Source organism: Aptenodytes patagonicus, chromosome 1, assembly GCF_965638725.1.
Source record: "Aptenodytes patagonicus chromosome 1, bAptPat1.pri.cur, whole genome shotgun sequence".
Lineage (NCBI taxonomy): Eukaryota > Metazoa > Chordata > Aves > Sphenisciformes > Spheniscidae > Aptenodytes > Aptenodytes patagonicus.
The window spans coordinates 151,255,856-151,279,394 of NC_134949.1; the positions used below are offsets into that span (position 1 = coordinate 151,255,856).

The 23,539-nt window shown below is 37.1% G+C and overlaps 1 protein-coding gene across 2 annotated transcripts in view; it reads left to right on the forward strand.

Annotated features, from left to right (window-relative positions):
- HERC2 (HECT and RLD domain containing E3 ubiquitin protein ligase 2) overlaps positions 1 to 23,539 on the forward strand; it is a 118,013-nt gene that overhangs the window by 17,339 nt on the left and 77,135 nt on the right. For both annotated transcript variants that reach the window (XM_076358875.1, XM_076358882.1), the window contains exons 4-15: positions 1,582 to 1,719; positions 13,265 to 13,484; positions 15,149 to 15,249; positions 16,044 to 16,200; positions 17,010 to 17,120; positions 17,454 to 17,625; positions 18,219 to 18,392; positions 19,015 to 19,203; positions 19,859 to 20,010; positions 20,847 to 21,004; positions 21,449 to 21,562; positions 22,920 to 23,171. In XM_076358875.1, the coding sequence (XP_076214990.1) occupies positions 1,582 to 1,719; positions 13,265 to 13,484; positions 15,149 to 15,249; positions 16,044 to 16,200; positions 17,010 to 17,120; positions 17,454 to 17,625; positions 18,219 to 18,392; positions 19,015 to 19,203; positions 19,859 to 20,010; positions 20,847 to 21,004; positions 21,449 to 21,562; positions 22,920 to 23,171 (1,938 nt within the window). The remainder of the gene's footprint in view (positions 1 to 1,581; positions 1,720 to 13,264; positions 13,485 to 15,148; positions 15,250 to 16,043; positions 16,201 to 17,009; positions 17,121 to 17,453; positions 17,626 to 18,218; positions 18,393 to 19,014; positions 19,204 to 19,858; positions 20,011 to 20,846; positions 21,005 to 21,448; positions 21,563 to 22,919; positions 23,172 to 23,539) is intronic.

The window sequence follows — 23,539 nt, forward strand, 5'->3', positions numbered from 1 at the left end:
TACAAGTGGGATATCCAAACTGCTTTTTCCTGTCCTCAACTGACTTTGCTATCCCTTCCTTAGCCCACAATCTCAGCTGCAGCATGCATGCTGCAGTTATGTCTCCTTTTTTCCCTATTCTCCTTCAGTCTTCATCTGCCACCTCCTGAGCACTAGTGTGTGTTATAGGTTAGGAAACATTGGCTTTAATTTAAAACTTTTATAATTACGGCACCTTAAAAAGGTTTATTTTAGGAGGTGCTATTGTCTACAGTCTAACAAATTTTTAACAAAGAGGCAATCACAGATCCAGTTACAACCGGATTAGGCATTCATTTTTTTCAGGCCAGACGGAAAGAATAGTTGCATGTTTTTGTACATTGTGATAGATATATTTTGTATGTTCTGAGGTGATGAGAGCCTTTGATCTCCAAGTGGGGTCATGGTGAGTCTGAGGCAGGCTGCAATCAGATGTGCTGTGTCTGGCTACAGCTGTAAACCTCTTGATTATTATTGTCTTCTGGAATATGCTAGTACAAATGCATATGTTTCTGGTGTGGGGGGTGAGATAGGAAAAAAGACAAAATTCTAATGCTTGTCTGGCTTCTTGTGGCCGGGACGTTTTGGGGGGGACAGTCTCTGTAGACTAGATTGGCAGTTAGGAATGGAGGACCAGTCATTTTTAAGAGCCTGGTGAAAATGGCTGGAACTAAACTCTTCATGGGTAAGTTGCAGATGCTGGACTTGAGAAATTTTGGGGGATATTTTTAGAAAAGAAGGTCAGGGTGAGGAAAGCAGTTGCCAACGTGGCCCTTAATTGCAAGGCAGTCTTGTGCATTGAACTGACTGGAGGTATGGATCTGGAAATCCATATCCCCAATATGAATAAGGAGAGACTTCCAGCTGTCTAGTTCTACTGTGTTTAGAAAATTGGGACTTTCATGCAGCCTTTGATTACAGAGGTAAGTGACTAATGTCTGCATTCTGTCTTTATGAAAGTAATCTCGAAAGGATTGCAAATGCTGTTTTGTTGCTTGGGCAGAAAGTCGTGGTATTATTTTTGTTACTTGCTGGTAATTACTAAGATGCTAGATACGTTACAGATGTTGAAATACTGCTGCATAAAATTAGTGTCAATGCCAATATATAGCTCTCCTTGATTTTGAAATTAAGGCAATTGCTATCTTTTTTTCTGTGTTGGAAATGGAATATGAAAACAAGTAAATACTACAGAAATGCGGATAGTTGGGAGCAAAATCTGACTTAAAGTGCATCCTTTGTGATACTGTGTGTTGCAAATCCTTTGCAAATCTTACGTGATGGTATTGATATTAAATGTTCATCCTCCCTAGGAGGTTGCAGCAGTGATTTCTGGATTCTAAGGTCACTGTCTTACGAAACGTAACATGAGACCTAGCACCTGTGACAGTTAACATGGTAAAATACTACTTTCCCCCACCCTGTACTCTTAATGATAGACAGTATTGCTGTAAACTTGTGGGCTGGGCATTTCACCTTTACATTTCTAACCTAGAACTGAATTCAAGGGGAAAGTGGCTTAACTGGTCTTTATCCCCCCCCCCCCCCTTTTTTTTTCTTTAGATGATAGCACTGAATGCCAAACTGCATCAAAGAAAGAAGAGCAAAATGACAAAGAAAAGAAAGATGAAGAAGAGACTCCGCTGCCCACTTACAGGGCCAAATCAATTGTTGAGAGTTGGGTGTGGGGCAAACAACCAGGTATTACAGCTGTTTTGGTCATTCTCACTGAAGCATTATGTATTCTATATTGATCACTACTTCTGTAGCATCAGGAAGTAATTGGATCAAATGTACTTGCTGACAGATGCATCTGTTAGGTTAGTGGAATAAGTTGGATAAGTGGTTAACTGTGATTGAAGTTAAACATTTACTATAATTACTTTCAGATTTAATTAGACTCATGACTTGAAGAGTCAATTTGCATCTTTCATGCTGCTTGAAGGAGTGATAAACTGACTTGGAACAAATGCAGTTATACAGTGAAATGTTACGATGTCTTCAGAATATTTATTTTCAGTTGCAGACACTAAAAAGAAATTGCTTAGTTTCTGAGGATTGAATTTTCTGCAGGCAATAAAGGTTTAATAGGTGATTTTTCTTTTTGATTTCATGATCTGGGAGGTAAGTTTGAGTGAATCATGGGAGGAAGGTTGAAATGGTTAATTCAATTAACTGTCTGTCCTGACCTTTGCTGACAGTAATCTCACCTAAGATGGCAGTGGAAAAATGGTTTGTGTGTTCACATCTTCATGTATGGCTCTATAAAATACTGATTTTGATACTGAAGCCAGTTGAAGTTCATGGCTGTTTATTACTGCAGAGCAGCAATTCATTGTCTAAAATTGTCCACGTTTAAAAATAGCAGATCAGAAGAAGCTTCACTTCAGTGGTTTATTTTACAGTTCTGGTGCATGATACTGCCCAATTCAGATGTTGGCATGTACAAACTTTGGAGACATCTGTTGTGCCCCTTTTCCTTTCCCCTCACCCAGAAGTACTTGAAGATCCCTGGGAAGAGTATTGTCTCTTCAGTGCCAGAATCTGCATCTGTGTAGCCCTGTTTGCTAGGGAAGCTATTTGTTTCTGAGCCACAGGTCAGCTGCCAGTGTGCTGTCCACTGCTCTTTGCCAGCCAGCTTGCTCCCTTTTCTTAAGGACAGGAGGACAGATGGACTTGCTGTCACTCTAGTAGTGGGACAGAATTTTGCAGTGTAGGAGGAATGAAAAGAATTGCCACTACAGTGGAAGGGGGAGCGAGAATTGAATGTGTTGAAGAGGTGTAAGCTGAAGGTCACATTATTTTTGTTTTACATTTTTATTTAGTGTTTGTTGCTGAAGGGTAAAATAAAACCATTTTACAAAATGGTAATCTAAATGCCAAGTATCTTACCAAATTTCTCTTAACTGTCGAAGGTGTTTGGGACAAGACCTGGCCTTTAAGGTCACCTTCCAATTATTTCTTACAAATTGGAAAAATGGTTGTTTAGGAAAAAAGGGATATATGTGTATTTGGAGTTCTCAGAAAGAAATAACTTACTCTCTTGTATTTACTTTTAGTGCTTATATATAGTATGGTTTATTGGCGCACATATAGATACTTATTCTATAAATAACTTATGAAGACTTTATCGAATAAATTTGCATTCCTTGTTCTCTTTTACCATTTGTGCTTGAAGTTTGCATCACCTAGCTGTGACATACAAATCCTTAAACAATACTACAAACACACTTGCAGTTTATTTATGGAAGTGGTACAGGTGGCTTTTGTTCATGATTGTAGGTAATTTTTGTTTTGTATTTGTCAGAAATAAAGCTAACAGCTGCCTTTTCAGCCATCTTAGTTTTTATGGCTTGGTAATTAATTTTGAAAAAAAATACAGAGAATCACTTCAGTTTTGATACCTTGTATAAGTGTTTCATAAAATGAGGAAAACTGTTTTAAGCTTTTCTTCTGTCATCCTTCATAAAAATAAAATGAACCTTTGAACATTTGCCTGTCAAAAGCATGAAGGAACTTTTGAAAAGGGGAATTGTTTCTTAAATATATTGTTGCTGATCAAATAAGAATTAAAGACTTACTATGTTTTCATTTATGTTTTATATTTCTTTACAAGTAAGGTATAATTTGGAGATGTGAGTTTAGAGTTACTTTACAAAAAGAACTGAAGAGGCATTTAAAGTCTGTGTTTCAGGTCAATACCCTGAACTATTTCTACCGAGTTTAATGATTTATAGTCTTACATTATGAAAATAGTATCTAGACATTAGACAGTGTATATCTATGTTTTAGAAGTACTGTAATACAATCTTATTTTGCCAAGAAGTGTGGAGGATCATGCTATTGAACTTCAACAGGCTAATCCAGGTCAGTGGGCCTTGTGACATCCCTCCCCCATGAGGGCTGAGAGATTTTGAGAGCACACAAAAAAACCTGTTCATAAAATGTGTTGAGAAGCAGTACTTTTTGTCGTCTTCCAGCTCCGCGCTTGTTTTGTCACCCTGGCACAAGTTCAGAGAAGCAAAATGCTTTCCCTAGTCCTAATTTATGCTGAGATTGCTATTCTGCCAGAACAGGGCAAAGAGGTCATGGGGTTTTTTGGAATGGTCTTATTATGCCAAGTGCTGTAAAAATGCATAAGATAGTAATAAATACATGGGTAAGTCATTATTTGACTTTAAGGTGTTTTTCCTTCTCTCTTGCATGTTAGTGTTCATCCATTTCATATTCAGCTCTTAACTGATGTCAGTGTTGAACTATTCAGGCCTCATTTTTGACAGTGCTTCTTTAAAACATCTTCCCCCTATCCTTTTCCTACCAGGTTGTGTGTACATTAACCAGTTCTTCTGATTCTTCCTAAAAATCTTGTTTTACTACTTTCATCAGTTTTCCTTTCTGAAAATATTTGTTTTTTAGCGTCTTGCATGATCTGGAGAGAAGTCGATGTGTTCAGCCCTGGATATGGGGAGAAAAAGAGGAAACCCTTTGAAGTGGTTGTTCAAAGCCTACAGAAAGTAGAGCAGTATTTAATTTTCTTGGGCTTCTTTTTCTTAGTCATGATATGTTTAAGGTTGGCTATATTGAGTCAAACCAAAGGACAGTCTAGTCCAATGTCGTGACAGCAACAGCATAAATAGCAGTAGCCAAGTGAATAATTATGTATCATAAACATGGGACTTTATCCGTAGCCTATAGACTTTGAGCCAGAGGTGGTGGTATGGGGGAATGTGAATGTGTGTTTAGATTCCCCATCCCCCTTTTATTTTGCTGGAGCATATGTGTGCATGGCATAACTTAATAGGCTTTAATATTTTTGATGTTGATTTTTTCCATTAATTTGCCTAGTCCCTTTTGAACAGTCTGAACTTTTAGCATCCATAGCATCTGGGGGATGAAGGGATTGAGAGCAGCCCTGCCGAGAAGGGCTTGGGGGTACTGGTGGATGAAAAGCTGGACAGGAGCCAGTAATGTGTGCTCGCAGCCCAGAAAGCCAACCATATCCTGGGCTGCATCAAAAGCAGCGTGGCCAGCAGGTCGAGGGAGGGGATTCTGCCCCTCTACTCTGCTCTGGTGAGACCCCACCTGGAGTACTGCGTCCAGCTCTGGAGCCCTCAGCATGAGAAAGACACGGACCTGTTGGAGCGGGTCCAGAGGAGGGCCACAAAAATGATCAGGGGGATGGAACACCTCTCCTGTGAAGAAAGGCTGAGAGAGTTGGGGTTGTTCAGCCTAGAGAAGAGAAGGCTTTGGGGAGACCTTATTGCAGCCTATCAGTACTGAAAGGGGGCTTATAAAAAAGATGGTGGCAAACTCTTTAGCAGGGCCTGTTGCGACAGGACAAGGGGGAATGGCTTTAAACTAAAGGGGGGTAGGTATAGACTAGATATAAGGAAGAAATTTTTTTACGCTGAGGGTGGTGAAGCACTGGAAGAGGTTGCCCAGAGAGGTGGTGGATGCCCCATGCCTGGAAACATTCCAGGTCAGGTTGGACGGGGCTCTGAGCAAGCTGATCTAGTTGAAGATGTCCCTGCCCATGGCAGGGGGGTTGGACTAGATGACCTTTAGAGGTCCCTTCCAACCCAAACTATTCTAGGATTCTGTGGTTCTATATGTAGCAAGGAGCTTTGTAACTCAACTGTTTATCACATGAATATTATCTCCTCATAGTCCTTGGCTTGATTTTGGCATCTGTTTGGTTACACCTAATGCCCTGTTGTTCTTATACTGGAAGAGGCAGTTACTGGTTGTTCCTTCCTTGTCTTCCCCAACACTGGTGGGGTGGGGTTTTTGTGTTGAGAATTCTGTCATAATCGCCCCCAAGTTTTATCTTTCCCTCACTGAAGATCTTATTTCATGCAACTTCTCTGCATACAGAAGCTATTCTAAACACTTAGTTCTTCCGTGTTTTTTTTTCCCTATATTTTTACGCCAGGGAAGGTGGCTTGGGAACTGTATATACTACTTCAGCTGTGGGTACCCCATGGGTTTCATGAAGTGGCATAATGATCTCTGGTTTTCGTACTGTCTGTCTTGATAACCTGTTTTTCCAGCTGCTGTTGTTCAGTGGACCAATTTCTTCTTGGATCTACCCTGCTGTAGTGCCAAGATCTCATTCCTGCGTGGAAGATTGTTTGGAGCCCCTTTAACAGGGAAAACTGGGATTTTGTCTCCCTTGCTCATCAGTGTACATCTACTGTTTTATTGCTTACTTACTTAATTGCCTGCATATTTTTGCAGTTGGCTGTCATCTTTACTAATATAGTACCAGCAGACTTAATGATCTAAATACTTGTCTCCATTTCCACACAACTTACGCATGTGTGGAACAGCAGAGGAATTTGCACAGGTTTCTGTGGGACTTGCTGTTGTTATTGCTCCTAAGTGTATACCGGCTATTTATTCATATTCCTTGACACATTCCATATGTGTGTCTATCAGTCTTGAGGATTCTAACCCTTAACATTTAATATATATCACTATTGGGTGTTTAGAAATGTCTTCAATACACCATGTCTTTGTAGATAGAAAATCAGAGAGATTTGAGTATTTTTGACTTCCATCCAAAAAGTGCAGTTTTCCCTTCGGATGAATCTTGTTTCTTTTTTTGTTGTTGTGTTTTGGGTTTTTTTTTTTTGTTGTTATGTGTTTGGTTTTTTTTTTGTCTTAAGGGAAAAAGCACTGGCTAAATCTTTCTCAAAGCTTAAAGTTGTAGAGCCAGCTCACTCTGACTGTGGGTATAGTTGAGTATTTATTTAATACCACTTGAGGTCAGGTAATTTTTATTTCTTGAAAAAAAAAAAAACAAACAGCTCAACTGGTGCAACAACTATGTGTGTAAAAACTTAACTTTAAAAACTGTTAGATTATGATTCAAATTCACTGTAATCTGATCTCAGACAAAGTTAGGTTAAATTCACCTTAATTACTGTCTGGCTAGAAAATGCTGCTTTCTACTTGGAAGTTTCAGTAGGAATGCTACTGTTCTGTTTCCCCTGTAGGACAAAAAAGTAAACGAGGAAATAATCTTAATGCAAACATCCTTAAATGAATAAGCAATGTACAGTTGAAGTGGGAATATGTTTTTCTTCTGTCGTCAGATCTAGTTTATATTAGCGGTGAATTAAACTATTATGCTGGTAAATCAGTGTCATGATGCAGCACTTCGGAGGTTTCCTCATGTATGAGTGAGAGCTTGTTTACAGACAGGCTCACAACTTGTTTTTCTGATATTGTTAGTATAGCTGATTGCACTAAGAAATGCTTTAGAGGCAATACCTAAAGGGGCAGGTTAAAATTACCCATATGAATTCAGTGAGATATTGTTGAGATTCATGTTGCTACCAATAGCAGTCGAATCTTTCTGTTTGCTTTGTGAGAGAGAAGGAGACATGCAGAACTTTCATCATGTAAGGGCTATTAGTTACACCATTAAATCTAAATTTGTACTGTGTACCAAAGTAATTAAAAGCAGTCATGGCATTGAAGAAACTGTTTTTAACCTCCTTTATAGCGACATTTTCTCCTTTAATAGAATTTCTTGATCAATACTTCTAAGTTTAGATTTAGAAATGCTGATAAAAGAATGGTTCAGTCCAAAGGATGAAATTTGACCTCCTCTGTTTCACATTTCTCTTCTCAAAACTCCTTCTTCCCTGTTTTTTCTTTTACTTTCTTACCACTTGGAACAGATTTTAACTCACCTCCTTTCCCTGCCCCGCCCCCCCCCCCCCCAACTTGAAAGCTGTTGTCCAGCTCCAAGTATCTGTTTGGTTGCTGTTTATGCTCTTAAGGGGGGGGTGTGGGTGTGTGTGTACATTTTTTTTACACACACACACCCCCCACACACCCCACCCCCCACCCCCCCACCCCCAGTTCTTGCTATTTTGTTCTGGGCGTGAGTATTTGAGCATCAATTTAAACACGTTTTGCTCACGATATAAAACTTTGGAAATTAAGCACTCAGCCACATAATGAGATGCATTCTGAATGTGCATGCAATTATTCATTATTTCTCCTGCTGAATACTAATAAGGTGAGGTCTGCTGATGGTCATCTTTTGAATAGAGGAGCAGACAAAAGGAAGCTAGAAGCTAAATGCCCTTTAGGAATTATATTCTTTGTTGGTATAAAATAATTTTGGGAGCATATTTAGCTTTGTTTCTAAAGGAAATTGTGTGTATGTGATTGCATTTTTGTCTTTCCCTCTAACTTTTGAATCCACTTATTCTGTGGCGTTGGCTTGCAGGGTCATTAGATGCCTGTTAAGCCAAGCCAACTGCATCCTCTATCTGCTCTTTGTCCAGTGGAAGTACCATGTAGTGGAAGGGGAAAGAGGAGACAAAATATAAAAATCTCTATGAAATTAGAGCACATTAGTTCTGCTGCTGACAGGAATGTGTGCTCGTTATAACAGCAGATTCTTGCCAAATTCTGTTTGAAATGTGTTTTGAGTTTTTAGGTCTGAAATATCTCCGTATCGTAACATCTATATTTGCCTTTACTAAAGCTTGTGACTCAGCCAAAGCCCTTGAAGCTTTTCAGTTTGATATTGGTGTTTTTAAGGTCCTTAATTTACCAGTTAGAAGCCTGTGGTGTTCCCTACAAGAGCTAATGAAATAAGTGTTAAGAAACCATTTAGTATGTTAATTTTTTTTTTTTTTTTTTAGCCGTTAAAACAGGAGAAAACGTGCCTTCGGACAGGCTACCTGTCTTAGACTCATGTCCGGTTACTGTTCTGGCTGTGGCTGAGATGGTTTAAGAAGCTACTGTCTTCAGCTGCTTGTTTTGTCCCCACAGTTTTGCTGGCATACCTAAATAACGTGTCACTTCTTAACTGTGTTCTGTCAAATGATCTGGGTTAAACGCTACTGGTATTTTTCCTTCTAATGCAGAGAACTTCTGGCAGGAGGAATTAAGAAGTGAAGGCATGTAGTTACGTTAGTTGCTGAGGGGAGGGAGAGATGTGATAAATTTTAACAGAAGATGGTAAACCCCTTACCTGTCTCTACTGCAGCCAGAAACGTATCTGACTGTAGTTGTCAGTTAACAAGTATTCTGCTAATGGTAGTTTGAGAATTTAAACTTGTATGGTAGGACTTCAACTCTTATATTGTAGGTAAGGATTAGGTAAATAATGTGAAGGATTAGGTAAATAGTGTGTCTCCACCCTTCATAAAAGAACTGACAAAGCAAAGCATTGGGAGGGGTGGTTAGCATCAAGGGCTGGCGTAGTGGCATATGAACAGTTTTGTTTAAAGGGTTCCCTGTAACCTTCTCAGATGAAATTTGAATCGTTACTATTAATAAGCTATTCTCTCATTAGTCTATTTAGTTCATCGGTAGTAAGTGTTGTTCAGACTTGAGGGTTTATTGAAATCAATTTCACCGAGTTGATTCCCAGATATATTTAAATGTTTCTAAAGATGAACTGAATTTTTGTAAAGATAAATTTACTTATGGAATAAGAGAAGATTTAAAGTGAGGAAGTGTACACAGCTATGTCTCACTTAAAAATAGTTCTACTTTTAATAAAACAAGGTAGTCCTTGGTTCAATTTTGAGATGTCTGAGTTATAGGACTGCTATAACCTGTTCCAGCCTTAACTATGCTTTGCATATGAACTTTCTTTTGCATTCTTGAAATACTAAAGAAAAATGTATAAAATAGTTAAAGAGTGGATTTACTTAATTTTGGTAGAAAGCCTAACTAAAATTGTAGCCATTTGAGATTGTGAAGGCAAGGTGAGAAGGGGGAAAGAAAAAAATTTTATTATAACTAAATTTAGTAAACTTAAGTTTATGCTTCATGCAGGTTATTTTTACATGGTTTGAATCTTGGTGAGGCTGAATCATGTTTTCCATTAGAAAATGGAAAAATATTTTTGCATGCGATGTTTAAGTATTTGAAAATAGCATATTGTAACTGAACAGTTCATATTACTAGTTTCTAAATATAAAGACTTTGTGATTTTTAGGGCTAATCACTTGAAAATTGAATTCTTTTCAGCCTTTTTTCTTCATAAAAAGTGAAGGCAGAGTTTTAGTTGATTCTTTTTATAGCTTTTGTATTGTCTTAATTTGACTTTGTTGATGTTGACTTCATTGACAGGAAAGCAAAATAACTTGCTTTTAAAATCTCTTACTTCAGAAAGTGCTATTGTGAGGTTTTGTTTTGTGAAACATTGCATAGTCCAGGGAACTATGGACTGTTTTTGTATTAAAACAGAATTGAACCTTTGAGGTATTTAAAACCTACAATAATGTTAATTTGTCAAATGAGCCAGTTGTCTATCAGATCATTGGGTAGGATGTTGAGTATCTTGCAGGTTACCCTCAGTATGTGTTGCTGAACCATTAGGAATTAATTTTGTAGGTGCTGCTATGAAGCTATTTTTTTTTTTCTGCACAGACCCAATATCATGTGTGTATGCTATGTCCAGCTTTAAAACTGGTACCGCTTGATGTGCATACATTGTATGTGCTTCCGTAGGATTCTGTTTTCTATGCATTCAGAGTTCGTACAGTAGTTTGTGTCACCTATTGCATCAGAATGGCTGGATGCTGATAACAGCAGTACTATGGTTGATTGAAAGTGGTTTGAAAGGTATGCGGTTCTGGACATTTAGGGAAACTTCCTCGTAAAGTAATTGCTGGAGGATTCTAGGTGGTCTCTGCCTGTCCTAAGTGTTTCTTTCCAGTAGTCCCCATGACATGTGTTTAATAAGCATGTTATTGTGAAACGAAGGGCTTTTTCATCTGATTCTTCAACTCTTAGAAATAATTTTAGAGGGGGTCCGCATTTAGATAACTTGCCAGTCAGGAAGGAATGATGAATGCTGTAGCTCTGTATTACTTTATAGACTCTGCGGAGTCTGGCACCTAGTGCTTGATTTCTGTAGCACCAAACATAGACTCTCTCTTCCCCAAACATAAGCGTTAATTAAAGTGCCTTGTTTTTTCTTCATTGACTATTTCTTTACTTTTCCTATAGATACATGAGACCATAATGTGGGAATGAATCTGCAGAACGAAATCAGTTGCCAAAAAGAACAATGTTAAGAAAAGCCTCTCTGTGAAGTGGAGAGTATGGTCATTTGTTACTTCATTATTGTATCCTGGTGGTATTTAAAGGTTGATAAGGCTTTAGTGTTCACAAAGGGAAGAAAAAAACCACTGATTTTTCTTTCTTCTGATGGTTTGTGTATAGGGATCATGAAACTGGCATGTCAGTATTGACCATGTTCTGTTGTGATACTCTGAAGTGCAGAAGCCATGTGCTGCAAGATGTTTTTTTGTGTTTTTGCTTACAAAATAAAGATTAAGGCATACCTAAGATAACAGCAGCAGCCTCAGAACACGTAGTTTATATTTTGTAGAAGTTTTTACTTCAGTGTTCTGAGTAATGCTAACACTTCACAACTGAGATTTTTCTCTCAAAATTGTGGTATTTAATGAAACAAAATTTTAGTTGGATCAACCTGGAGGTGTACTGGAGCTTCAGGCTGGGTACTGATACAGTCATCCATTAAACGTTCTGAGTAAACTTCTACATGGCCATAATGTTAAGGGACATTATAAAAGCCAAACCAAACAAATCAAACATGCCTTTGGCAGGTGTCTGTTTTATTTATGTGTTACTTTACATTGTGATCTGAAGTAGCTGTATATACTGTTGATATTCGATTGTGCTATAGTGTTCTTTAGGGAATTTTGTAGCGCTAATATTAAGGACAGCGTGGCTTTTTTGTCATATTTCTTGTTGGTTTTGTCATATTTCTTGTTGTTTGAGTCAAGGTATGAATGTGTATAATAGCTGCTATTGTTTTTGTCTAATTTTTTTTTTAAGGTCTAGACTGCAAGGAACACTTTTTAATCTATTCTTACTTGTTGAAAAAATAAGTTGTTCCTCATAGTCAGGTGGAAAGATGTAAATTGCCTCAGGGAAGGGAATCTAACACATTATGAAATGATGAAATGTGAGTAGCAGTGTTGAAAACAGGCTGGGGTGATGGCTGACAACAAACCCTAAGTGACTGTGCAATGTGATCTGGTGGCAGAGTTGGCCACTTGAATTCTCTGCTGGGTATGCAAAGATGCCTTGCAGAGTGGGGACAAAACTTTGAAATACTTTATACAGTTACAGTTGCAAAAAAAGTTGTGCCTCATTAGATACAATTTTCAACTCTAGAGGCTACCATAAGTGTGTCTAAATTTCTGTAGCTTGGAGGCAGCTGTTCCCAAAAATGTGTTGGTTTTGTGTTTGGTTGGGTTTTTTTTTGTTTTTTTTTTTTTTTTAAGCTTGTGTCCATCTTCTCACAAACACTGTTGCATACATGCAGACACATGCTTTTTTCGTAACCCTTAGTCAGGTGTCCGTTAAAACAAAGGTACTTCTGTGTAGCAGCCAGGCAACAAATGTGGTTGGCTTAGGGACGAGCACAGTAATTCAGGGCAAAGCAGAGTGGGGTGGCCAAGTGATCAGACTGTTAATAAAGGGACAGAAAAGAACCCTTCTGAGAATGCACTTTGTTGACGTTTGTTTATTTTAAAGTGTTGTGGCTTTTTTGTTTGTTTGTTGACACTGTACTTGTTACTATCTATTACTAGATTCCTAGGACTTTGGGCTGTTGACTGCTTTTTCTGGTTAGTGAAGAATTAGTTCTCTAGTGTTGGTACATAAGTCAGATCTTTTATTTGCTAATAGTACTTGCAAGCATCTTAAATTTCTGACATTATTTGTTTCAGAAGCTTAGCAGCTCTTGGCAGTGATCCTAGAGCTTCTGAGAGTAGTTTTATAACTTCTGAGAACCTTAAGATAATGTGTATCAGCGCAAAATGAAAGCATATCCTTGTGGGGACTTGCAAGGTTGTTGCCTACGCTTAAGAGAAGTCTGACTCCGAGGTCTGATAATTACAAGAATTTGCTGTCTAACTTGTTTTTTTGAAACGCATAAATATTTCCTATGACGTTTTAATTTCAGACATGAAATATGAAGTTTGTTCACATGTGTTCACACAAAACCAGTTTTGATGATAACCTTTGTCTAAACACCTGTTAAGTATGATTGTGATTATGGAATACTGTGGATTAGAAGTGTGCACATTTAATACGGAAACAGGGAGTTCCATTGGGTTTTGAGGTTCAGACTTCTGGTCAGTTCACAGTTTTCAATTTGTCTTGATTTTTCTTGATACTGTATATAACAAAGATGAACACCCATAAAATGATACCTTTCTCTGATTCTCAGACGTGAATGAATTGAAGGAGTGCCTTCATGTACTAGTGAAGGAACAGCAAACTCTGGCCACACAAACTGCTACAACAGCTCTTTCAGCTATGAGACTAAAGCAGAGGCTAGTTATCCTGGAACGATATTTCATTGCATTGAACAGAACAGTTCTTCAGGAGAATGTCAAAGTTAAGTGGAAAAGCAGTAGTATTCCTCTGCCTGCCCTGGATAAGAAAAGGTAACGACACATGCATGAACAGGTTAATACATTAGGAAGGTCATAGAAAGGTTATCAACCTATGTGTGAGAGCTTAATGTGATTTCTTCCTCCTTGTGAAACACTAGCAGTAAAGAAACTCTTCTTATTTCTTAAGATGGTTTTACGTGGTGTTATTTGCCACGTGGTTTTCCTCCTTGGCTGATGCTTGCTTATAGTGTCTCTGTTCATACTGGTGTTTTTTAATTGTAATACATTGCTGTAGATATTATTCTTTGAGCTATAACTATACTTTTATTGACATATTCCTTTTGTTCTACTCAGCTAGAAAGAATGGAGAAGCCTATTTCAGAAATGATGCTGATGGAGGTTACATAGTTCTAACAACATTAATATATTTTTTGTCAATATTTGCTCAGGGCACATAACAAATTTAAAAATACAAATACATAAAATTTGAACATAGTTTCCCTTAGCTTGGGTGAGAAATGATGTAATCGTACCTTTTATACGAAACTGTTCCCAGAGAACTAACTGAATAAGAAATCGTCTGAGTACTTTACATGTCTAGATAGCTTATTGACCTAAAAATAGAAAAACCTATCAGATGAGGCATTGAAGAAGCTATTCGGTAGCTGAACAAGGTTGCTGTCTGACAGAACAAGCGATTCAACCAGGGAAATTTTTATGTTAGATTGTCTCTAGCTTCAAAAACGAAAGGAGACAGTAAGTAGATATTATGACTAGTTATTACAGGATTGGAGTTCTGACAATGATATCTTTATCTCAGAATAGTCTGTTCTCTGAATTTTTTTTCCAGTTCTGATTAAAAAGAGCGCTGATATATTTAAGTTACCAGACTGCTAGAAGTGCCAGTTTAAACTTTTTCTCTCTTGAAAAAGTCCTAAGCAGTTGACTTTCTTTTGATGTGAGATTAAAAAGAAAACAGAATTGTTGGTGTCTTTCTGAGAGAAGGCAGAAGGGAATCTCCTGTCATTAAATACAAAGGAAAGCTTACTTAAAATAATGTGATCATTTGCATAAAAAGAAAAGTTAACAGAAGTGTGTGTGAGTCCAGTGGGTATTAACAAAAGTTCAACCTATCTCTTTTCCTTACACACACCAATATAGAAGCTGCAAAGGGAAAGTCGTAACATTGACACTTGAATGGAAAGATAAGAAATGACAAAATTGATGAAATTAATTATCAGTAATTGAAGAGTCATTAAAAAAATAGCCTATAAGCATAGTTTATGCAGTCCAAATTAACTAGAAGTATAAAATTCCTGAGTAAATAACGAGTACATGAAGTATCTTACGTCTGTGTATTTTGAATACACCATCATAACTTCACTCTGAGTAACTGTAGGCACCTTACTGATGGCAGTCAATTATGCCAGTCTAGTTTATTTTTTTTCTCTGTGAAGCTTTTTGATGTTGAGGGTTGAATTGGTTGTTCTTTGAAGCAGCTGAAATTGAATTTTGGTTGTTGACATTTTGATGTTGATCACCTTCATTCTCAAGAGACAATTACGGTTCTTTACAAATAAAAATTGTGTAATTATATATGCATGCATATAGCTAAATTATAAAATTGCAGAATATACAAATTATAATTACTAATATAAATATATATTATTATTATATAAATTATATCGAGACAATGCATATATAATTTTATTTAGCCCAAGACCTGTAGGCAAAGGTGTAGAAGGACTTGCACGAGTTGGATCCCGAGCAGCCCTTTCATTTGCATTTGCGTTCCTTCGTAGAGCCTGGAGGTCAGGTAGGTCTACTCTGTAGCATATTGCATATATTTTTCATTAGAAGGCAGATGATTCATTAAAGCATGTGTGTATTAAATACTTGCATAGAACTATACATTTATAAATGTTAGATTTGCATAATTGTGTTTTATGTTTATGTGGTATTATGCCCAACAATACTGTTGCTGATTGAAGCCAGCCAAGCCAGTACCAATGCTGTGTTGTGCTGGGATACTTCTATGCTTAGGAAGGCAGATCAGTATTTCATGAAGAGAACGTATTTTTAATGCCAGGTTTCGGAAAAGTTAGATTTATTCTTCAGACAGGGTCGATCCACTATATTACTATATGATAGTAGCAGCTTAGAAAAGGAGTTTGGCGCAGTAGTATGAAATGTGTTTAGTTTGTGTATTTGTCAGCGATGGTCGAATTGCAGAGGTTGGCAGAATTGTCATCTGTGCCACCTTAACCTACCTGTTTGTCTGTCTGTGCTGTTTGTTCAGACGGCAGCTCTTTGGCTCGCTCTTGGTCCAGCCAGCCCTAGTTCTTCCGATTTCCTCAACGGATGCATAGTGGGACGAGCTGGTTTAAGAGTTGTCACCTTTCTGTGAAAGGTGATTCATATTTTTTGTGAAGCAGATAGTTCTTCAGAAGTCTTGCAGTCAAAATGTTCGTGCGAAAATTGAGAACTTTGTACATATTAAGTAACTTGTAAGCTTGAGGTTAAGAAAAAAAAGCCACAAAACATTGTATACAATAATTTCTGTAACTTCTCTAAAGATGGGAGTGTAACTAGTATTACTGTGTTCCTTAGGTGAAGATGCAGACCTGTGCAGTGAATTGTTACAGGAATCACTTGATGCACTACGAGCTCTACCAGAGGCGTCCCTTTTTGATGAAGGGACTGTATCTTCTGTATGGCTGGAAGTGGTGGAAAGAGCTACTAAATTCCTAAGGTCTGTTGTGACTGGGTAAGTTTCTTTTTTTGAGCATTGCTGAAGTAGCTGTTAAATGGCAAACTTGCATCTCTTAGCAGCTGATGGTATAAACATAATAGTTTATGGAAAATTAAAAAGATTGCTTTCCTTTTCTAATGTTGTTATACAAGCAAGCAAAAAATGCGTGAACTGTTGAAATGATGCTCTTTAAATATGATTTAATTCCTTTAACTGTTTAAGAAAAATCTGAATTTGAGTATTCTGAATTCACTGCATGTAGACTTACTTGAAAAATAGTGTTTCACTAATGTAAACTATCCACATGAAGAGTGCTTTGGTAGTACAATATATGTGTACACTTAGTTGTGCCTCTCTAGTATAGTAAAATAATGCAGGCTTCTGTGCGTATGAGGGAAAATACACTCATACTGGACTTGGAGCACTCCCCTGCTTTTCCCTGTTACTTAAGGAGGCTTAAAGTTACCCTTTCACAATAGTTACCAGAAATTGTCTTTTGAATACTGGGCCTACATCCTTATAGTGAATATCGTAAAGAATATTTGAATTTCACCTGTGAAAAATGTTTTTCGTGTTCTTAGCATATTTAATAGAGCTATAGAGTAGATAGTGAAGCTTGGGGCAATTTTAAGGCCTAGCTGCCACTCTAAAAATTGATCTTGTGTGGAATGTGTCAGCTTTTCTTCTCAGCTGCTTTCATCACCAATTTTATATTTTTCTGTAAGTTTAGTGGTTCTTGGTGTGTTGTAGATGCTTTTGATAAGCAAATACGTATTGTTTCCAATTACTTCTTAGTTAATGTATATTGTTTGACTTTTAAATAGAGATGTGCATGGAGCTCCCAGTACCAAAGGGCCAGGAAACATTCCGTTACAAGACCAGCACTTGGCACTTGCCATATTGCTAGAACTGGCAGTGCAGAGGGGTACACTAAGGTGAGAAGCATGAGCACTCTGATTTTTTTTAACCATCACTGTCTGTTGGAATGGCCTGAGCAGTGCCTGTCTTCAGTTTCCATGGGTTTGGGTTTAACGTAATGATTGTGGTTCAAAGCATGTGAACCTTTTCTGTAATGCAGTAGCGATCAAGATCTTATGTTAGCTAGATTGCAAAATCCATTTTTGATATTTTGATAATCTGTTTAAAATGGAAAGCTGTGACATCTGATATTGCTAAACTTCAAAATGTAGAAAGTGAATTGTATGGATAACCTAAAATAATGTTTTTAGGAATGCTTATTAATAGAAGATGCAAACTTCCTCTTTCAGCCAAATGTTGTCTGCAGTAATGTTGTTGCTTCAACTTTGGGATAATGGAACGAGGGAAACAGATAATGAGCGATCTGCACAGGGAACAAGTGCACCCCTTCTACCTTTGCTACAAAGATTTCAGAGTATAATATGTAATAAAGACATGCCCAATACTGAGGAAGAGATTCAGGTACTTAACCTTGGATTATTTGAAAGGGGCATTATGTTGGTATCACATTTCATTTGGCTGGCTAAAATAATTATAAAATTATCCAAACAAAATTGGCAGTAGTGTTCTCCATGTAAGATGCATATATACCACTGTTGTTTGGTTTTCATGCGTACATTTGAGTTTCTTGAGGTAGGAGGAGGAATGTCATAGTATGGTTAGAAGTAAGCATTGTGGTTTCAGAGTTCATGCTTTTGTGATAATTAACTTAAAGATGTGGCCAGTTTTCTGCATATTTGGATTGTTTTTATTTAGTTGTGTTTGAAGTTAATTGAACTGTGACTCTTAGTGAATACTTCTGAGGTTGATAAAACATAGTAAATCAGTTTTATTATGCGTGTAACTTTCTGTTACATTCACAACCTGACTATATTTTCTCAACGTGCGTGTTTGGAATTTTCCTCTACTGTAAGAAAAAGGATGTGTAGAGTTAATTCGGTTTCTCTGAAACTTGTGCAGATACTCAGCATGTCTAAAATATATTGTGTATCTGTATGTGTAGTGGCATAGAAATACCTTGAATATTCTTCTGACTGCTCTTTTTTCTTTTCTAGCTCCTGACTTACCCTTTAAGTCCAAATGAGAGTTTTCTAAGGTATCTGACTTTACCACAGGACAATGAGCTAGCAATTGATCTGAGACAAACAGCTGTAGTGATCATGGCCCATTTAGATCGTCTAGCCACCCCATGTATGCCTCCACAGTGTAGCTCGCCTACATCTCATAAGGTAACTGTTTGCAGCGTCAAATTTAATAAGATCTTTCTCCTAAGAGCCTAACGGATTTTCAGTTTGGAAGGAAAGCGACTCCTAAGATTCTTCAGATTTCCTTTTGATTTTCATAAGGTAACCTTGAGTTGCCTAAATTTGTCTTACTTGGGTATCTTTTATTACATCAGTGCTCTTTCAGTTAGCCTTGGAGTACAGTTCTATGGTTTGTGAACCATCCTTTCTTTTCACAACGCTGTGGCTAATTCTGCCATATTTTGAGCTGTTCCCTGTGTTTATCAGAGTAAATGCTCAAGACCAGACTTTATAAATGTTGGGGGTCTGACGTATTTAAAAAAAAAAAAAAAAAAGTAAATGTTAAACTTCCCAACCTGAAAAATCTCTGAATGCTTGTTGTGGATATTTATAGCTTATTCAGTACCAGACTAAACTGAATATGATGCATGCAAGTCTTTATTTTTTAAATTTTTATATGTCAAATATACTAAAATCTGTGACAGTTATTACCCTCAGTAGTCGATAAAGCTTACCTATTAGAAGATATAAAAAATAATCTGCTCTATGCATTTCATTAAGTTGCATATTTCAAAATTAGTACTTAACAGAATTTCTTATTTTCTAGGGATCTCTGCAAGAGGTCATTGCTTGGGGTTTAATAGGTTGGAAATATTATGCTAATGTGAGTGGCCCAATTCAGTGTGAAGGACTTGCCAATCTTGGCGTTGTGCAGGTTGCCTGTGCAGAGAAACGTTTTCTAATACTATCTAGGAACGGACGAGTTTATACACAAGCGTACAACAGCGATACTCTGGTGAGAGGTTTTTTACGTTTCTAAAAATGTGTTCTCTTCTGTATTACTTCATAGCATAAGTCTGCTCCTTTAACTATTTACAGTATCTTGGAAGAGTAGATGGAGGCATGCTGATTTTTGTGAACTTCTATGTGGATGTTCTTGAACTTTCGGAAATAGTGGTTTTGATCTCTTGTATTGATTAAATGCATCTGGCTTCTGTGATTTCTATCAGGCTAGAGGTTATGAACACAATGGTAATTGCTTTCATTGGTATGCTGGACTTGGTAACAACTGTAGAAATTGGCAGATACGAAACGGATTTTACTTCAGTGATGTAACACTGTGCCCAAACTCTGTAGTTCCTCAAACAAAGCTATACTGTAACAGAAACATTTGTCAGTAAAATTGCCTGTCATATTAAGATAAACACAATTTTCCTAGATACTGAAGACCTTATAAGGATGGGAACAAAATAACCTCAGAGCACTGTTTTTGTCAGACTCTAATAGTAGATTTGACCTTTTTTTTTTTTTTTAATACCTTCACTTCATTAATTTGAGTGTACAGTTTTGATGAAGCCTTAGGAAAACTGTACCTAGTTATTCTGTATATAGGCAAGTGATGGAAAATATAAACAGTTTTTATAAGTGTATTGTTTTTGTTTGGTTCACAGGGACCACAGCTGGTGCAGAGTCTAGCTTCCAGAAATATTGTGAAGATAGCGGCACATTCAGATGGGCATCACTATCTTGCTTTGTCAGCAAACGGTGAAGTTTTCTCTTGGGGTTGTGGAGATGGTGGAAGACTAGGCCATGGGGATACAGTGTATGTAATAAAAATAATCATAACATTTATTTGTCAGTATTCTGAATTCATAGTAAAAACTATTTAGTTGTGTGTACAAGCTCATTCAGCATTTGACATTCGTCTGTTATTGAACAGAAATTGCATTCTCCCTGCATGTTTTCTCTGCCTGTAATATTCCCAGTTCTGTATTAATGCTGCTTTCTGAAATACTTGTAGATAGAGGGTGTAGTAGTGGTTACACTGTTAATAAGCCTTTTATTCATGGTTTTATGAATCCACAATGCATTTTCTCTAGAAACATTGACTCAGATGTCAGAGTGGGGTCATCATTTCCTGTGCAGTCATGTTACCTATATCATTCCTTTTTTTCCCCTGTGTTAAACAATAACATTACTGCCCTGCTTTTGTGTAGGAGCAGTCTTCTACAGGGGTGTTCTGTAGGGGGTGTACCTCAATATTTCAGAGGTTTTAAGTGTCTTCCCCCAGTGCTGAATTCCCTATAAAGCAAGGGAGCTATTACACAAAGGTTAGCAGTGTCCTGAAATTAATTGTTCAGATATAGTAATTAAAGATAATATTTTTTTATAGTAGACAAGTATTTTTTAAAAACACTGCATTAATTTAATTGGAAATAGAAATCATAGTTGTCAGACATTCCTTCAGTGGTTTATATGTTGTTGAACAATCTGAACTTAATTTTTGGCTTATAGCTCTATTTATATCTTGATACTTCAGACTAGTAATAAGGTTTTCAGGTAGAATTGCAGCAATTGTTTTCTAACAAGTATGTGACACTTTTATTATTTACTCATCAGATCACCTGTTGTGAAATATGTCACCTTCTCTTTAAATAGCCCTCTGGAGGAACCGAAGATGATATCTGCTTTATCTGGAAAGCAAGCTGGGAAACATGTTGTTCATATTGCATGTGGAAGCACCTATAGTGCAGCCATTACTGCTGAAGGAGAGCTATATACATGGGGACGAGGAAACTATGGCAGGCTTGGTCATGGTATGTTACTTCATATCTTCGAGTAAGTTGTTTGTCGAAGAATTGTTTAGTACCTGTCTCAAATGATATTTTATCCAACTTACCTAAAGCTGATTTGAAAAACATACATGGTTTTGCGTGAATTGAAATGATTATGGGAGGGATTGTCTCAAAACCACTTAATTTCTATGAGTTCTATGAAAATAAGCAGTTGGATGGAGAAAAAAATCTACACTGCTCTCTGTTCCCTTCTTTGTCAAGCAAAGACTATCTCATGGGTTAAATCCGTATTAGATACCTAACAAACCATATGGGAGCTTAGATGCTCAAATCCGAAAACAAAACCAAACCAACACTCCCCACCCCCACACAACAAAACACCCAAAAGCAAACAAAAAAACCCAAACAAAAGAACCTACCAGGCCTTCTTGGTTTTGCTTCTCACAGAACTACTTTGTTTTGAAGGTTCCAGTGAAGATCAGACCATCCCAATGCTGGTTACGGGCCTAAAAGGACTCAAAGTTATTGATGTGTCCTGTGGGAGTGGAGATGCTCAGACTCTTGCAGTTACTGAAAATGGTTAGTAGCAAAATATAACTTAACACTTTAAGTAAGCTTACCTTTTATTCCTTTCATTCTGAAGATATTTATACTGCAGATATTATGGTAATTTCTAGTGGCTTGAATTCTGTAAGAATTTGAAGCTGAAATTTCTTTTGGGGAAATACATATATGCATTTATACATTTTGCATATAATATATGCAGATATATTTCCATGCATAGATATGCAATATATTCATTGCAAATATATATTTCCATTTCTGTTATATATATTTAAAATACCCATATAAATGTATAATATACACACAAAATATTACATATATGTACATACATGTCTAAATTTTATGCTTTATTACATAAGTGCAGATAACTCATGTCGTCACAACAGCCAGAATTTTGAGTAGGAGGGTTGTCTGTGTTAACCCATGGGAAGTGCCAAAGAGAGGCTGTATTGGAATCCTGCTTCCCAGAGGTGCCTAGGCTGAGACAGATTCAAAACCTGAATTTCACTGTGTGAGGTTAAGCCACAAAGTCATCCCTTAGAAAGACTATAGCTCTTGGAAACTAGTTGTTCTTTTAAAATGTAGCTGCTTATGGTGATGTGCAGTGCTGAAAGATTTGTTCATCCAGGAAATGGACACCCAGATTTTAATTTTTTTTTTTTTTTTTTTCCTTCTCTTGGTCTCCTTGCATGCTTCCATTGCTTAATCAGAGTACCTTAGAGACTAGCTTATGCAAGTAGGGAACATAAATGCATCAGAGTGTAAAACAAGACCTTCTTTTTGGACATGCATGGGTTTGCCATTCTTGAGCCGTAGTTTTATTTGATGCAGAATGACTTGACTATTTCTAAGTTCCTACATCAGGGCTTAGATTTAGTAGTGTGTTTCAAAAGAACACGATAGACAATGGCACTTTTAATTTCATTTGGTGAAATGGTTGAATAACAACTGAAAATTAAGAAAGCAGGTTTTGCAGACAATTTGGCCATTTGTTGTGGAAAAAGATTTTGCAAGTTCTTATAAATAACGCCTTATAATAAAAGAAGGCAGACTACAGGCTTGATTTGCAGTAAATCCTATACTTCATATGTTTTTAAGAAGGACTTTCTGTACACTGATGAATTTTCAGTGCATGTTATGTGTTATGCTTTTTATGTTTAGTTTTATCAACATGAAAACCTTTCAAAATCTTTTTCTTCTTATTTTCATGACCAATTAGAAATTAATTCATAACTGCTATTCTTAAATTACAATTTGGAAATGGTGCTTATTATAGAATCTCAGATTTTTATGAACTTGCTTGTCAAAACAGATAACTTCATTACATGAAAAAGCAATGCAATTTTTTTGTTTTCTTTCTCTTGATTTAAAGGCCAAGTGTGGTCTTGGGGTGATGGAGATTATGGAAAACTGGGAAGGGGAGGCAGTGATGGTTGCAAGACTCCCAAGTTGATAGAAAAACTTCAAGATCTGGACATTGTGAAAGTACGCTGCGGGAGTCAGTTTTCTATTGCTCTAACCAAAGATGGCCAGGTCTACACCTGGGGAAAAGGTGACAATCAGAGACTTGGGCATGGAACGGAAGAGCATGTTCGATATCCCAAACTGCTGGAAGGCTTGAAAGGTAATTATCAGAGCTGGAAATATTGTGAAGTTCTTTTTGCTGTTGTTGGAACCTTTTACCGGACACTAGTGATCTCAACTTTAAGAATGGCAGTACCATGTACTCTGTCATATTTTATGCTGGTTGCATTGAAAAAGGTAATAGTGCACATTTGCCATAATTTCTGCATTTATACCTTTAGAATTCTAGCAGACTTAGAGCCACTATGTTACGATTACTTTAAATGCTGCTTGTCTTGTGTTCTCTTTATTCTTACTGCTTTTCTTTTGTTAGGTTCACAGACATGCTTATTTAAAACGTGTATTTTTGCATTGTCATGCAAATAAATATATATATTATATATATGCTTAGATTAAGGCATGTGAATG